The sequence below is a fragment of the Rattus rattus genome, chromosome 9 (genome assembly GCF_011064425.1).
Source record: "Rattus rattus isolate New Zealand chromosome 9, Rrattus_CSIRO_v1, whole genome shotgun sequence".
Lineage (NCBI taxonomy): Eukaryota > Metazoa > Chordata > Mammalia > Rodentia > Muridae > Rattus > Rattus rattus.
Genome location: NC_046162.1, coordinates 79,204,931 through 79,222,431, shown reverse-complemented (window position 1 = coordinate 79,222,431; position 17,501 = coordinate 79,204,931). Strand labels below are relative to the sequence as shown.

The 17,501-nt window shown below is 40.3% G+C and overlaps 1 protein-coding gene across 1 annotated transcript in view; it reads right to left on the bottom strand.

The window, feature by feature from the left end:
• The window catches only part of LOC116908776 (ATP-binding cassette sub-family A member 8-A), a 69,515-nt gene extending 52,244 nt beyond the window's left edge, over positions 1–17,271 (bottom strand). The window contains exons 1-9 of the mRNA XM_032912148.1: positions 16,994–17,271; positions 12,882–12,983; positions 11,021–11,225; positions 7,884–8,048; positions 5,699–5,802; positions 4,837–5,063; positions 3,014–3,155; positions 2,573–2,758; positions 1,374–1,515 (exon numbers count right to left, since the gene is read on the bottom strand). Of these exons, the coding sequence (XP_032768039.1) occupies positions 1,374–1,515; positions 2,573–2,758; positions 3,014–3,155; positions 4,837–5,063; positions 5,699–5,802; positions 7,884–8,048; positions 11,021–11,225; positions 12,882–12,977 (1,267 nt within the window). The 5' untranslated portion in view covers positions 12,978–12,983; positions 16,994–17,271. The remainder of the gene's footprint in view (positions 1–1,373; positions 1,516–2,572; positions 2,759–3,013; positions 3,156–4,836; positions 5,064–5,698; positions 5,803–7,883; positions 8,049–11,020; positions 11,226–12,881; positions 12,984–16,993) is intronic.
• Between the last annotated feature and the right edge of the window lie 230 nt (positions 17,272–17,501).

The window sequence follows — 17,501 nt, the reverse complement described above, 5'->3', positions numbered from 1 at the left end:
TTTTCTTCACTAGAACATTTTCTTTAGTCTGTACTGGAAATAAAATATTTAAATATAATCTTTGTATGTAATCATAGTTATATGTAACTAATCATATACCTATTGTAATTATATCAATCATATGCTATAACTATATAATATAATTACATATATTATATAAGTTATGATTGATATATAATTTATATATAATATATATAATGAAACACTATACCTATACATATATGTAACAAAGGAGATGTGTACATTTATAGAAATATATTCAAATTATTCATCTGTGCTATACACATGAGCAAAGATGCTGAGTAAATTATTATTCAGTAAACTTTGAAAAAGTTAACATAGACAATTTCTCTGGGTGCTTGATTCTCTCAAACTCAGGCAGATCAACGATTGACTGAAGAAAGTGACCCCACCATTGGTGCTTCTTCCTGAGTCACCTTCTCTTCATGTGTTTCCTCATAGCTGCTCTGGGACGGAGCCCTGGGCGTGGCCTCTTGAAGAGGAAGCGAACATAAGAAGAGCTGTCTGTTCTTGAGCAGAGAAGGTATGGTAGACAGGAGCAAAGAAAGGATCCTTTCACAGGTATTAACTGAGTCCTGGGCTATCCCAGCCTCTCAGGGTGTTTGAGCTGTAGTAGCCAATAAGACCAAAATCACAGACGTTGAGAAGCTTATGTAGATTAATAAATTGAAAGGAAATACAATTATAATGTCCTTCATTTAACAATAGTTTAGTTCACCCATGCCATTATATAAACTATTGTTAAATCAAGGAAATTAAGCACAGTGGGAAAACTGCCGTCTTATCTGATATATGTGGAGATAAAGGGTTGAATTCATAAACAGAGCAGAGTAGGATGGGAGCCGAAATAGCAGACAGAGACTTAGGGGATTTTCAGCAAAATTCCGCAGAATTTCAGTAAAAAGGGGAGCAGTGATTTTAAGCTAAATTTCATAGTATAGATGATGAATATTTATGCTTATTCAGCATAATAAAGTCATTACACGGCCCGGACATGCAGAAAGAATTTAGAACTACAGATCTGTAAGCAACCACAAACATTAAGGAACCAAAGACCCTAGGTGTAGGAAGGAAAAAGAGACAGGTAAAATGAAATTGACAACACACGCACTCATCGAAGAGGCTGCCTATTTCACACGTACAAAATTCAGATTTTCATGTCGAGCTGGTCCGTTGCAAGGGAGATGAAGGAGCCTGAGTGCCTGTGCTCATTGTCTATCCTGCAAATGGGCAAACTCTTGGAATGTGCATGGAAGGACATGTTTTTAAATCTCACTATGTGAAAAACATAATTAATAAAAAAGAAAGGAGATCACAGGCATGCCATTATGTCTTATCACGGAACTGCTTACCTGGTAAAACCTTCTCAAAGTAGAATGTCAACATCAGGTAGAAGACACCATCAAAGAACAACAAGAAGATGGTGGCAATGACTACATTGGGGTTGCCTGTGGGGTGCGCACTTGACTCCAGATCATAGTCCAAGCGCAAGAGCTATAAATTAAAAAATAACCCAGTGAGTTAAAGGCAAATGGTCACCTTTCAGAAAGAGCTTAGCTGTTTCATGGATGGAAACTATTACACTCTGCTACATCCCCGAAAGGCAAAGTCTAACTGCTCAGCTGCACAGATCACAGATTTGGATGGGGAAACAGAAATGCTTAGAACGGCAACGCACTTACGTAATCACATTTAGCAGAGTGAATGCGTGTTCTCAGTGAGACACGCATTAGAAGGAAAAGGAATTTAGAGAAGGTGTGGTAGTTGGCCTCTGTAGGTGCCTGCACACAGGTAAACATGCATATGTTCAAGACCTTGACATCCATAACCATATGTGTGTATATGTGTGTGTGTAAGTACACATATTTATACATATATATTTATATATAATAGCAATTCTTATCATCACATCATAATGGAGATTAAGTAGTTGGACTTATTCCATAGCTGAGAACAAGAGTCTGTCTGATCAGGTTAAGGAGTCAATAGAGTAGAGGAAGGGAAAACACTTGTGGATCAAAAAGGGATTTCTTAGACCGTGGTTGAGCATCCAAAATATTCATGTTCATTTTATTTTGCTTTATGTTACTGCTTCAGAATTAAATCACATTATCCTTTCAAAATTAAATAAGGTGGTTAACTGGGACGCATCAGTTTAAAGTCAATTTATAACAAACTTTGGAGTGTGACAAAACACTATATATGTATTTTGAATATATAGTAAATATATATTCAGTATATATACTAAATGTATATATATATGTGTGTGTATATACATATATGTATATATGAGTATATATACATATATATATGTATATATGTATATATATGTATATATATACTGAATTGTGAGTCTGTTCACTTTCTTTTACATACAGAACTTATTTTCTGGGAGAAAGTGTCTTCTCCAACTTTGAAATCTCACCAGTAGGTTCCATTGAGCCATAGTGTTTAAAAGGCCACCTGTAGAAATAACTCTAAAACAATTTCAGTTCTGGGGAGAAACATCTGTCAGGAATATAATTGGTAAGCTCGCTAGCTTCCCACTCACCTGGGTCATTCCAAGCATAAAGGCGAAAGGGCTTAGCAAACTTAGAAGCCACTCCAAGGACACAGGAAGGTATCTGTATAATGCTGTGAATCCAAGACTTCCGCAGGAAACAGTGAGGAAGAACACCACCAAGTCGGTGAGGAAAGACTTCTTTAGTAAGACGCTCATTAAGAAAGACAAAGAGATCTACAAGAAGAGACGACCCAGTCGGTTTACGTTTATCTGAGAGTTATTACTATAACACAACGAATGATTTCCTACATAAACCTACAGATTTCCTCTACTGATCTTACAGAAGCTACACAGAACTATAGATAAACACTCTTCCACTACAGCTTGTCTCGTGCAAGTACAAAATAGGTATATACAGAAATCACCCGATTGGTAGCAACTTGGTTTCTCAGACTGAAAACCAAGTGGAGTTTGTAATCACCAACTCACCAGAGATAAGCCATAGAAGAAAAAGAGACTGAAGATCATCATAAATCCAGTCATAAAGACAAATTGGATGGAATATACAACGAATGTCAGGAAAAGGGTCACGACGAAGACAATGACACCATAGAGCAAGCCCCAGGACAGCCTGACACAAAGACAGAATTCTATTAGTATTCATGGTGAGACAAAAAAGAGGTCCTATTCTGGGTACTCATGGCATCCTTCTCTCAGTCACACACTCACCCTCGCACCCAAATTGACAGGATCTTCTAGAATATATAAAGCAAATGTAGTGGTTTCGGATTGTAAATATCTAATACAAAGATCCATATGAATCTCAAGCACACTGACGGTCTTTTCCATCAAGTATGGCGGCCCGTGTGTCTTACTGAGTTATGATTGCTGAAAAGTTAGTTTCTTTGTCCTGTGCAAAGCTTCTCTGCTCTAGCTTCTTTTTTTGTGGCTTTACCCTCTTTCCTGTCTTGTGCTTATAACAAAGTTTCTCTTTGTCCTTATAGGACAACAAACGTTCTATATTCTTTAACACCAGCCACATTTTACTTAAGATAGGATGATTTTTTGGGTTCATATTATTTTTAGAAAACACATACTTGCCCATTTTCCTTTCCTTCATTAATACTATCCGACAGGTTATACTCTTAAAATCCTTATATTCTTAACTCTATAAGTCTTAAAAATGTTGATAAAGGGATATAGAGTGCTAGCTTGGTAGAGAAAGTGCTTGGCATGCAAGCATGAAGACTTGAGTTCAATTCCTGGAATCTACAAAAAACAAAAACAAAAACAAAAAACCAAACAAACCAACATGCAAAAACTGTGAACAGAGGTGAATGCTTGTAATCCCAGAACTAGGGAAAGGGAGACAGATTTCCTGGGCCAGTAGATGATAAGATCTCTCTAGTCACATTTAATCTATAGTCAGTCAAATTGAATCCTTGAGTCTCAGGCCAGTGAGAGACTCTGTCTGAATAAATAAGATGAACCTTAGCTGTGACACTAGAGTTGATTTCTGGCCACCACACATGTACACATATGTGCACATACAAGAGTACACACATACTAATACATAAAGTTTAATGACCAGTAAAAAAAAAAATCCCATTTAAGCGATCAACTAAATTGGTTGTTTTTTTCTAACAAAAACAAAAACTTCTATAGAGCTTCTTAATCTGTGGGTCATGACCCCTTTGATAAAACCCCATCTCCAAAATTATTTACATTATGATTCACAACAGTAGGAGCAATGAAAATTATGAGGCAGCAGTGAAAATAATTTTATGGTTGAGGGTAACCACAGCATGAAGGCTGACAGCATTACGGGAAATTCAAGCCGCCTCTTTAACGCAAGCCTATTATCAACTATTAGATTTCTCGTGACTCTGAAAGCTATAGATATTGCTCATGCAATATCTGAAATTATCAATCCATGGCAAACCTGTACTCGTTGTTCATCTCAGACTTAAGTGTGACCAAGTCTAGGCCTTTTCTGTGAAGCATCTCACCAGGGAGATCCCATGTAATTCAGAAAAACAAATGCAAGAATGTTCTAATGATGACAGCGGCTTTGTCTGGGACAGTGCCATGCACCTGAGGCTGACCTTGAACTCCTGCTTTTTCTTCCTCTACCTTCTAAGAGCTGAGATTATGGCTGTGTGCCACCGTGCCCAAGTTTATAGAGTGTTACGGATCAAGCTCGAGTCTTTATGCATGCCAGGCAAGCGCTTTGCCAGCTGAGCCACCTTCCTGCTCACCAATGGCCTTTGTCCTTAGAAGCTCGCCTTTTTTGAGCCCCTCCACTCACTCACCAGAATGCTGAGTCCCTAAGGCCCATCACTGTCATAAAGGCCTTCATCTTCTTCCTTTCTCTTGTAACGCCAGCTGAGATATAGTAGGTAAGTGGGGAGAAAGCGATAATACATAAAAAAAGGAAGTAGTCGGTCGTCGTTCCTCCTTGCGCAATGAAAGAGTCTATCTTGATGTATTTTCCGGTAAGTGACATCATCTCTTCCATCACTGAGTGATTTGTTGTGACCTAAACAAAGATTGTCCGTGAGGAAAACATGAACAACAATGGGGTCTAGGCGAAACATGCTCTTTCCACTGAACATATGTGACTTGTCTGGATTGGACGCTGGCCTGAGTTTCTTCTCAGGTGTTCTGTAACTCGGTTACTTGGGTTCAGGAGTCCAATCTCTCATTCTGCGCTGCCCACATTACTCCGAGTTTTATCAACTTCATGTTTTTCATTATCTGTTCTCATCTTTTTGGAACACCTTTGCTACTATATAAAGTAAATGTTTCCCACCCCATCGTTCAGTGGTAAGGGTCTCTTTCACAGGAATCCTTCCATCTAAGCTGATATTCTGCGTTCTTTCCCAGACACATTCACCATGCCAGGGTGACACGTGTTTCCCGTTCCAATAATTATGTGATTGCATGTCCGGCTTCCTAAGGGGACTGACTCCCTAAAGAAAGAAGTCTTGCTTCGTCCGTGTTGCTGCTGCTGCGCTATACCTGGTAATGCAGCAACTTTGGTGAACTTTATTGGAGAAATCTTGGTGGGTGAATAACAAATCATCGGGAAAGCGTAAATGGGACTGAGAGAACGTAGCTGTCTACCTAGAGGTTCACAAAACTGAATAGTTGTCATCAGACATTTGCACTCACTTCTATGATGGCGGAGTTAATGGCAGCTTGGAGAGCCACAAACCCATGTCTCCAGAAGGATGACAGGTCACAAGAAATGGCAGGTTCGTATGGAAGACAATGAGCTTTGAGAACAAAGAGAAAATATGAGGTGTGGGATGTGACGCATTTATTGCCTTGAAATCATACAATTCCAAATGTATAAATATCAGTAATTATTGAAGTGAAGATAGCAAGGCCGAGTACCCTAGAAGGTGTTCTCGCTTCTACATTTTCTAAGAGTCAGTGCTTTGTCATGGTTTCTTCCGTTTCTCTATTCATATTGTTGAGGTTCTCTTTCTCCTTTTGTATTTATTATTACGGTTGTTGTTATTTATCATCCTTATTAAAGTTTGACACAGGGGAATTAAACCTATAGCCTTATACTTTCTGAGCAAGCATCATGCCAGTGAGCTGTACTCCCAATCTTTGAACTAATATTTTAAAATAACTTTGAAGATTATCCAAAGGCAGTAGAATAGTCTAGAAGAAGACAAAGACCCCCACTCTAGTCAAGTATTTTTCCAGTGAGAAGAGATATAACAAAATCGAGAGTAAATGGAATTCAAAATAAGATAGTAATTGAGTAGACGTTTGAAGAAAAGTTACTTTGAAAAACCAAAAGTCAAATGTATTCCTCTATTGAAAATTTAACTACAGTTCACTAAGGATAAGCCAACATTAAATTAGGAAATCTGTTCCATGCTATATTAACTTTCAAATATGTTTAATTGATGAAGGCACATGTAGACTTAACAATGACATAATGGCAAGCGAAGAAACATCTGCACGTGGCTCCATGCATCTTAAGAAGCGAAGTCTAGAAGGCGCCAATTCCCTTTCTCTTCTGTGGTCCTATTCTACCCATTAAATCTCTCTTCATCCCAGGACAAACACGTTCCTAATCTTTATGGTCGCCTATTGATTTTTTAAAAGAAGTCTGTATTCCTATGCAATATTCCTCCTCCGTTCTTACCTTTGATGAAAGGCAAATCTTCTCCTGCTGCTATTACGTTTTAGTTTTAGTTTTGAAGAAGGCATCCTATTTAGTAACCTAAGCTGGCCTGAAACTCGGTAGATAGCCCACACTGGCCTTGAACTTGCAACCATCCTCTTGTCTCGGGTCTAAGCTATCATATCTGGCTAAGGATATATCTTCTTGAAATTGCCTAATACCTTCTTGAAATTAGCATGTGATCTATCTGCTATTGAAATTCTCATTTACATGGATTTAGTTTAGGGTCTGTGTTTGTGTACACACATGTATGTGATGTGTGTGTGTGTGTGTTTGTGTATGTGTATGTGTCTGTGTGTGCATGCACATGCTGGCATGTGTATGTATGTGTGTGTAATTTCTTGTTTGTCTAATTTTATTAATCTCTAAAAATCAACTTTACCTTTGTTATAGTGGGGATAGAAAGTATGAGCTAACGTGTATGCTCATGTATGCACGCATGGGTGAAGGTCAGATGTCAACCCTGAGTGTTGTTTCATGGGAACCATCCACCTTGTCTTGTGAGATGGAGCCCTCAGTGGGACCCAGGACTTACTAATTAGGCTAGCCTGGCTATCCAGGGAACCACATCTCTCTGTTTCTCCAGCAGCCATTGCAAGCATGCACCACCATGTGTTCTAGGCATCAAATTACCAGCCCACTGTTTGCACAGCAAGTACTTTACTGAGTTACCTCCTTGGTCCCCTGCCTTTGTTACTGAAGCTTATTGTTCTGTGTTAATTAATATCCTGTTCAAGTTTGCTTTTTGTTGCTGTAATAAAACCCTATGGCCAAAGTAACTTGGGAATTAAAGGGCTTATTTTAGCCTAAAGGTTATACTACATCATTAAGGGAAGCCAAGGCAGGCATGTGAAGCAGAGACCATAGAGGAATGCTGCTCATTGGCTTGCTCCCCATTGCTCGTTCAACTACATTTATTTTACAGCCTAGGCTCACCTCCCTAGGGACAGTACTACCCACAGTGTGCTGGTGCCTCCTACATTGATTAACAATTAGGAAAATGTGATACTGATGTGCCCACCAGCCAATGTAAGGGAAACAAATTCTTGAGTCAAGGTCCTCTTTTCTCATGTTGTCCAGGACATATTCCCTACATTTCTTATAACATTAGAGAAGTGGAAAGCCACCCAGTGTGGGAAGGTGCACAGTTACCTGTGTGGTCCTGATGCTCCTTTATGATTGGGATCCTGGTTCCTTTCATGAACTTCAGATGGTAGGAGTAAGCGGTGGAGAATATGATCCCCACCGCATCATCATAATGTTTTGAAATGAACTCTGTCATATTTTCTTTGTTTGGAAAAGCCAATATTTCTCTTCCTGGCATTCAAAAGAAAAATATTACTACTATAAGTAAGTTTCTATATACAATCCCTATGAGAGGCGACTTTAGCTACTTTCCTGTTGCTGTGATTAAAACACCATGAGCAAAGTCAACTTAAAGAAGAGAGAGCTGATTTTAGCCGATGACTCCAGAGTGAGAAGATTCTACTGTGGCAGGCCAAAGCCATGGTAGCAAGTCACTGGCATGGGATGAGAAGAGGGAGCCCATATCTTCAAATGCAAGTATGAAGCAGAGACAGTAAGTAGGGTGCTCTCAAACCCTGCCTCCAGTGACAATTCCTCAAGCAAGAGCACAACTCCTAACTGTCCTCGGAGAACACAAACCAGAAGACAGTGTTCAAATGTCTGAGCTTGGGGCTCCAGTTCTCTCTCAAACCATCATAGGAACCTTATTCCATTCCTTCCTAGATAAAAATTTTAATAATGGAAATAATCCAAAATTGTATAATGGCCTTGGATAATTCACTCAAACTAAAAATGTCCAAAATATATTTCCAATGTTGTGGATAAGATCAAAGGAATACATGTAATTAGTTATTTTCTTCAATATACTCTAACAAATTCCCATGATGCAAAATAACCTACCATTCCACATGGAGTATTTGCTCTTGTACAGGAAGAGAAGGGTTCAAAATTGAAAAAACCAAAAATCATGAGTGTACGTGTAGCTTAATTAGATATTGCTTTTTCCTTGGGAGAAGATATTAGTCAAGTTCACTTTCCATCAAAATCAGTATGGTGGTTAGTGGGGTGCCAGGGAAAACAGGCTTGGAATGTCTTGTATTATTGTGGCCCATGGTGGGCAGGAAGGCAGAGATAGGAAGGAAAACCTCAGCATAGTGTGGGAACTATGGCCACAGACTCCTAGTAGCAGGTGGTTTGCCAAAACATACACTGTGGTGAGAGTGAACTCTTAACATGTTGGATCTGCTTCTGAGATCGGAGTCCAAATATAAAAGCATGTTCCCTGAGCCAGAGCAAACCTATGGATACAATATGACTAAGAAAGGGAGGAAAGATTTTATAGACTTCCAGTGACTGGGTCCAGTCGACAGGTCGACCAATCTTACAGTAGTGCCTTTGACGGACCATGTGAATACCACCAATTAATGACAAGGTCCTTCTGAGATACCATCGTCACGCTAGGGCTCAACTGACATCACAGGACCATCACTGTAGCTGAGATTTCTTTAGTATTTTTTCCTTGCTTCATATTAATGACCACTGTGGGATTTGAACTTGTATTTAAGAGAAGTGAAAAAGAAAAAAATCTGTTTTTCTTCTAGTAAACATTCTGAAGTTCAGTTGCTCTTTTGGGTTGACGTGGTTTGGATGAGTTCGTGGGGTGGCTCAGAACCTGAGCTGTTTCTAATAGGAAAGATATACTTGATTTCTACCTGTGCCTTTCTAACCTTGTTGAAACTGATTTTCGAGACTCTACTGGACAAACTCAGAACAAGACACACAGGTAATAAGTTGTCATTTTACTTAAAACCATAGGCATTAGCATTCACTTACAAGTGAAAGACTCAAGATACATTACATGCAGGTTGGATAGATGGCTCAGTGGTTAAGAGCACTGACTGCTCTTCCAGAGGTCCTGAGTTCAATTCCCAGCAACCACATGGTGTCTCACCACCATCTATAATGGAATCCAATGTTCTCTTCTGTTGTGTCTGAAGACAGCTACAGTGTCCTCACAAAATAAATAATTAAAGAAAAAGATACATTGCATGCCATTGACCTGATCCTATAAAGGAGGTGAAAGGCTTCTCAAAGGCACTTTAGGAAATACTTGAAGTATTACACAGTAATACAGCTAAACCATTCCATCCCAAAAGCTCCCCCCAGCACTCTTGCTGCACTACCATTATGAAAAGTAAAACTGTGACCACGTTCTTTGGACTGTCATAATGTTCTTTCTGTGTAAATAATCTAACAGAAAGCAAAGGTTGAAACAAAGAACTAATTTTAAAAGAACTTTTTAAATCGAATGCTGTAGCTGCCTATTGTGACACAAGGTTATCACAGTACTTGGGAAGCTGACTCAAGATTATGAGATTCAGGCCAGCCTGGGATACACAGTGATAACTTGTCTCAGATTTTACTTTCATTTAATAAGGAAATCTATATGTGTTAAAGGGTCAGCAATTGAGTTTTCAATTTTAAAAAAAGGCAATGCTAATTATTCTTAGGCCCAGATGTGATCAAGGGAAATCGAGCTGATATGTGATACAATTAGATAATTTTGATAATCAAGATTTGTCAGATGGGGCTGGAGAGAGGTCTCAGTGGTTAGATCACCAACTGCTCTTGCAGAGGACCCAGGCTCAGTTCCCAGCTCCCTCATGGTAGTTCACAATCATCTGTAACTCTAATCAGAAGGTCTGATGCTTTCTCTTGGCCTCCAATGGTGTTGCAAGCATGTAATGCACAAACATACATGCAGACAAAATACCACATATTAAATAAAAGTAAGTTTTTTTTGAAAAATAATTAAGTGAGGTGCTGAAGAGATGGCTCAATGGTTAAAGCATTTGTCCTACAAACATGAGGACCCTGGTTCCAATTTGCCAGGACCCAAATATAAAACTAGATATGGCTAGATATGGCTTAGCAATTGGAAGACATAGACAGAGGGATTCAGAGAACTGTCAGGCCAGTCATCCTAGCCAAGCCTACACAATGGTCTTCCAGTTCAGTGAGAGACTGTCTCCGGCAATAAGATGGGAATGATAAAGGAAGACAGCCCCACATCCTACTTGGGCCTCTGCTGGCTTTTAGACGTGAATGTTAATGTACATGGAACACGACACACACACACACACACACACACACACACACACACACACACAGAGATTATCAAGTAAACTATACATTAACCAGTGTATGCGTGTAACCAAACGAACTAAGAAGAGAGATTCCTTCTGGCTTATCAGAAAACTCACCTGTCATGTAAGAGACCAAAGAGACACGGTTCATTATCCCCTGAGTTGTTGGGGTGACAGGTGTGTATGCAATCGCAAAGGTAGAGTCATTAAATGAATCTACGCGTCCCAGGTCCACATCAGGCAGTGATGAAAACTCATAAACGTTATGCAATTCAAAAAATAAAGATAAACAAAGTAGTATAAATGCTGTGTACAGGAGTTCCTACAAAGCCAGGTGAAAGAAATGAAGATAACTGTAATTTCTAATGAGTCAAACATTTTACCATATGGCTATGACATTTGTTGAGGAATTTTCAAATTTCTCTGTATTCTAGGACATATTTGGAGAAAGAACATTCTTTCTACAAAAATTAAGCATTGCCTATAATTCTCAAGACTTTTTAAAAATATTATCTTGCTATCTACTCTAAGCTGACTTTGAATTGGAATCCTTATGCCTCAGCCTCCAAAGGGTACAGATATGGCCACTATACCCCTGGCCTCCTCTTGGAAATTTTGGAAGTAAAATTTAGTGCTCCAGGGTGAGGAGATGAATTGTTTTTTAAAAGCGCAGTAGTAGGCTGTGACAGGGCACAGCCTCCCTCCAGCATTCCTCAGTTTGAGTTTGTTGCAAGAATCAGAGGATGGAAATAGTTCTAAGACAAGTTAATAATTATTATTGTTGGTGTTGATAGTTTAATAATAATTACTATTTTGGTCATATTTTTAACTGCAGGATAGAAAATGCAGCAAGAAGCCAGGACCATAGAATACTACACTGACTTGAGAGTTTGCTAGGACTTTCTGAAGGATACTGTGAGTTGAAAACAACAAATCATGTTAAAGGGTTCTAATTTCCAAAATGTGTATATATGAGTATGTATGAATGTGAATGTGCATATGTGTACATGTGTGTGTGTGTGAGTACCTGTGCATAAACACACATGTGGCACAAGCGCACACACACACACACACACACACACACACACACACACACCTACACACAAATACACATGCAGGTGCACTTGTATGCAAAAGGACCACAGTACACATGCAGAGGTCAGTGACGACCCATGGGAGTCAGCTCTCTCTTCCCATCATGTGAGCTTAGAGTCAGAGTCATGTCCTCAGGCATAGATGTAAGCGGTTTTACCCTCTAAGTGACCTGACCAACCGTTTGTTTTTTTTCCCAATACTTGACTTTTAAAAAGTTCACTGAATACGTCCTTTGAATAATCTCACAATTCCATTTGCAAATGCTACCTGGTTGCACTGATAACTTAAATAGGAACATTTTTCTTCACAATTATGCTGCTTTCACAAAGTCTCTGTGTCCTTAAGAAACCAAATGCCTTTCTAAAAGAAAAGATCCAGGGGCTGGAGAGATGGCTCAGTGGATAAGAGCGCTGACTGCTCTTCCAGAGGTCCTGAGTTCAATTCCCAGCAACCACATGGGGGCTCACAACCATCTGTCATGGGATCTGACGCCCTCTACTGCCATGCAGGTTTACGTGCAGGTAGAGCACTGCGATGCAAAATACATACTTAACTCTCAAAGCAAAGGAGACAGAGAGAGAGAGATCAATTCAAAGATAAAGCCATTAGCTCTGTCATCATGGCGTATGCGTCCATTAACTCTTTCTCTCTTTGATCCACCACTATCTTCACCTTAGAGGGCAGAACAGTTTGGAATGGCTTTGCAGGGTTTTCAGGTATTTTTTATATTCTTAGTTTGGCCTCTGTTATGCCGTCCCTAATGAATGGCCCCCTCCTTCTGTGTGGAGGAATGATTTCATTCCCAGGGATGTCTCCAGCCCTTGCACACAGGAAACATACTGCACCATCCCACACAGGAAGCAGGGCAGATCCGGAGTCATACCAAAAGAGTGTCTCTTTTCAGTCTCTTTTTTCTGAGAAGGTTCTTGCACAATAAGGCCCATGTTTGTTGCCACACGTTTATCTCTCTCTTCACCATCTTGGTCTGCTTAATAAGAGAAAAAAAAAATAACAAACAGAAGGGTCAACAAATACTAAGATCCTAAGAAGAAATTTTCTGCAGATGTCAGAGCCTAGCTGCCCTTTACTCCAGAGGAAGGACTTGAATTCTGCAATTCATTGCTTATCAACTGGGTTTCTCTTCTATTTCCTTCCCATCTCCTCTTCTGACTTCGAGACTCCTTCAAAAGTGTATTCCTTTAAACAACATACATCAAAAATGTATTAACGTTCTAATGTGTACAATAATACATAGTCATTTAAACACACAGGAGAGAGGCAGGGAGAGGGAGAGAAAGAGAGGTAGAGGAGGAGGAAGAGGAGGAGGAAGAAGAGGAGGAGGAAGAGGAGGAAGAGGAAGAAGGAGGAGGAAGAGGGGGAGGAGGAGGAGAAGGAAAAGAAGAAGAGAGAAGAAGAAGAAGAGGGAGAAGAAGAGGAGAGGGAAGGAGAAGGAGAAAGAGGAGGAGGAGGAGGAGGAGGAGGAGAAGAAGAAGAAGAAGAAGAAGAAGAAGAAGAAGAGGAAGAAGAGGAAGAAGAGGAAGAAGAGAAGAGGAAGAAGAGGAAGAAGAGGAAGAAGAGGAAGAAGACGAAGAAGAAGAAGAAGAAGAAGAAAAGTATCCAGTCATGGATGACGTTCTTTACAAATGTAATTTATAAATCAACATCTCTTGTACAATGTAATGGGTATATTAATTCAACATGAGAAAAACACCATACTTCACTTTTCCTTGGAGGGAAACTTAATCTGGGAAAACACTGAATTGCTGAAGTAGTAAACATACCAGAATTTTGGATGCAAACAGTTTCTTTTCTCACATGACAAGGACAACAGTGTCATGAACAGTATTGGTTCCCTGTGCAAATACGGAAGAAAATGTCTACAAGGACTCAAAGTACTGGATGAGGACCTTAATCCTCTTAATCCTTTACACAGAGGCAAGGAAATTTGGCTCTGTCTTTATACGGCATGAAAGTAGATATGTAGGTATATTAATTCACTCCCAGTTTGCCATGGGAAAGAGACATTGTGTTTGAGCGTGTGCTTGAGGCGGTGGTAAAGCTGGCCTTGAGGCTGAGATTTAGCTGGGTGTAAAACTCCTAAGCTGTGACCTAATGTTCTCAACTTCCTGTTGTTGATCCTCTGGGGGAATCAAACTGAAATGGATTATAAAGGAAGTAGTTGTCCTTTTAAGGGGGACTATGTAAAAGTGTGTTTGGGGGGATGGGAGAAGCTGAGAATGGGGCTAAGTGGTGTTTAGTGTTTCAGAGTCATACTCATAACAAGGTAAAGGTGACAGGCACCGCTGGAGGGTGAGCTTGATGAGAAACCATAACTTTCTGAATACTCTTCTCTGATAAGGGATGCTGGTTACAGTAGGCACTGTGCCCACTAATTCCATCTGAGGAGGGTACTATTAGCCACAGGACACCTGCTTCCCAGTCAATAAAGAAGTAGAGACTCTGAGAAGTTTCCATAGCAATGTTTAACGTTTTTGTGTAGCATAACTCTATGCATTGGATTTTCTTTTTAAGTAGTGGTCTTTAGAGAGGAAATAAACAAGTAGCTTGAGAGGTTCTGCTGAGGACTGACTTGGGGGCAGGGGGGGGAGGTCTCTTTCGAATGCTGATAGCCAGCTAATGCTGAGCTGGAGTTTAACCAAAGGCACCACAGGGATTGGGATGGAAGGGCATGTCTGGCTCCTAGGTGTAGGTGCAGTGTTTGGCAGGTCCAGTCATCCTGCCCTTAGGAGAACAGTAACCAAGAATAGGAAGTATGTCCTGCGTGTGTGTGTGTGTGTGTGTGTGTGTGTGTGTGTGTGTGTGTGTGTGTGTGTGTGTGATGTACATGGATACCACGAAGTTTGTGGATGGATAGATGATTTTTGGTGTCGGGTAGCACATTATGGAGAAACGGACATGGAGGCTAGCCCTGGATGTCTTGCCCCTGTGCATGAGCAGTCAGGAAGGAGAGTACAGGAGCAGGCAGCCCGTCTCCTACAGAAACTGAAAGTTAGTCCCAGCCTTTACCACTTGTAGCGAAAGTGTTTATTGAGTCTGTAGGGAAGAAGGAGACTTTCAGAATTAGGTTAATGCGTTCATCCAGGCTCTTCAGCGAAACAAAAAATAAACCACAACTATACCAACATCTGGCAACCTACAGATTTAAAAAAAAAATGTGAGAGAGGGAGAGATGTGTGGAGAGAGAAAACAACAATCCAGGTACTTTCAGGAATTGGTTCCTGGACTGTGGGGCCGGCTGAATTCATAGGTGGGACACCAATGGGCATGTTTTGCAACCGCACATCCAGACTGTGAAACAGCCACGTCTAAACTAGCATTGATCAGCTCCGTTCCACGGTTCAGTCAAGTGAACACTGGAAATTGACTGTCACAATGTGGGAATTCATAGAGATATTTCACTCTAGCAGAACGTTCCCCGGAAAGAGAACTTTCAGAGCACAGTTGAATATAACATCTTCCCTTACCCCAACCAAGGAATCACACACAACTCCAGTTTTTCCAGCCTTTCTGGAAGCTGCACATGAAAGAAAACAAAAACCGGGTGACTCTTCATTAAGTTCATTAAGACTTTAAACTGTGGAAGGGAAGAGCTTGTTTAGACGGAATTACATAATCAAGTTACTTGGGCGAGAAATCCCTTTTCTGGAGGCTTGCTGGGGCCATCGATTCCATTGTGGGGCTCTATGCTCGTCTGTGTCATCTGGCTCTTAGGTCCTAAAACCTGGTCCACAAGGCTGTGATGGGATATTATCATATAGATAGAGAATAGAAGTTTTCCCAGGTGATGCTATCATCCCATTCATGTGGTATGTTCAAACAAAGAGCTGCCTATCTCCTGGGGAAAAAAATACAGGTGAAGAGTCCAGGGGACAGTCCCATTGGGCAGGAACTCTGCATCCATTCAGTGTATTTCCATAAAAGAAAGCCACACATGGCTATAAAGGAAGGCTTAGAGGCAAGTCTGGGTACAAAAGGATGGAGAAAAGACGTCAGAACCCATAGAGTGACAAATGGAGAAAGGAATGTAGTAGCAGCAAAAAAGTAATTCTTTTAACTCAGGGTGTCCAGGAGTCCCAAGCTCTGTTCCAGGCAAGGTGAATGTTGTTAGAGAGATGGGATAGCTTGAACCAGCCAAGGGAGCAGCCCTTTGTAGCCAGAAGACCTGAGTCTGACTCCCAACCTCAGAGTTTCTCTGTCAATCTGTCCCATAACATAAATAAGCTCAGGAAAACATCCTTTTTGCTTGCTTTTCCTTCCTTCTCTGATTCTGGGCTACTTGATAGCTTGTGTGCAGATAAAACTGAAGGCTTTGCTTCAGCATGAGTGAATATTATTGACTCTGTGCCAATCAACAAAACCCTGTTTACTGCAAACTCTAAATGACGCCATTGTCATGAAGTGGCACAGGCTTCACTATGACTGCAATATGACTTAGTACATCACACCCGGCAAATGAAAATGTGCAGGAAAGAATCTTATGTTAAAAACAAAACAAAACAAAAGAAAACAAAAACAAAAACAAAATACAGCAACCTGTAAGTCTGAGAATGACAGGCGGAGATAGAAAAGCATTTTCCTAAATGTCATCCTAAATAATTCTCAGGATAGGAGAAGAAGGGAGGTGGAAACACCTGCAAAGTACTGTGCAATCCATGCACAGGCAGCTTGGCAGCCGCCTCACATTCAGATTCCCACAGGAAGCGCTTCCAGAAGACCTGTTTACATTTCTCACCATTACTAACACAGTGCGGGCGGGCACATCCCCACACCTTTACTAAAACGGGAAAAATATGACCATCCCGTTAAAACGACCCACTCCTCCCCCTGGACACCACATAAAAATAAACCCAGAAACACTAAACTCATTGCATAATAAATTAATTTCTCCCTAAAAATGTATCATGGATTAAATGAAATATCACTTATAATAACATAATACAAACAAAACAGAAGCACAAAACAAAATGGACTTACACTTGGATTGTCTGAAGAACGTGTCCTGAGACTTGGTTTTCCCCTGTTTCCTCACTCTAAGAAAATGGGTTCTAGGTCTCCCTGGTCTCTATCACATCGGTATTGCTCCCATTCTGTTTGCCTGCGTCCAGCATTCCCAGTCAGCCTGACTGCTTTTGGAGGACAACTGTGGTTGTAATTTTCTTGGCCAGCTGAGCACTGTGTTCACGTGACCACTCTTGAACAAATCTCTTTTTTTTATTGACTTCCAGCCAGTTCCCAGAGCAGAGAATTGCCAACCCTACTCATTTGACTAATTATACTGTCAGAAAAATCTGTGTTGCTCAGGAAATCCAAATTTGTAACTTTTTCTGGGCCCTCCCCCAAAAGAAATTGGCAGATTTCAAAAAATAAAACAAAAGACCGTTCCTTAAAAGGTAAAACATAAAGAGTTTGGGGCTCTGAGCTCTGGATTTATTCTATAATAGTCAGGCAGATAATCTAATAAGGTTTCAAACAGCATAGAAGG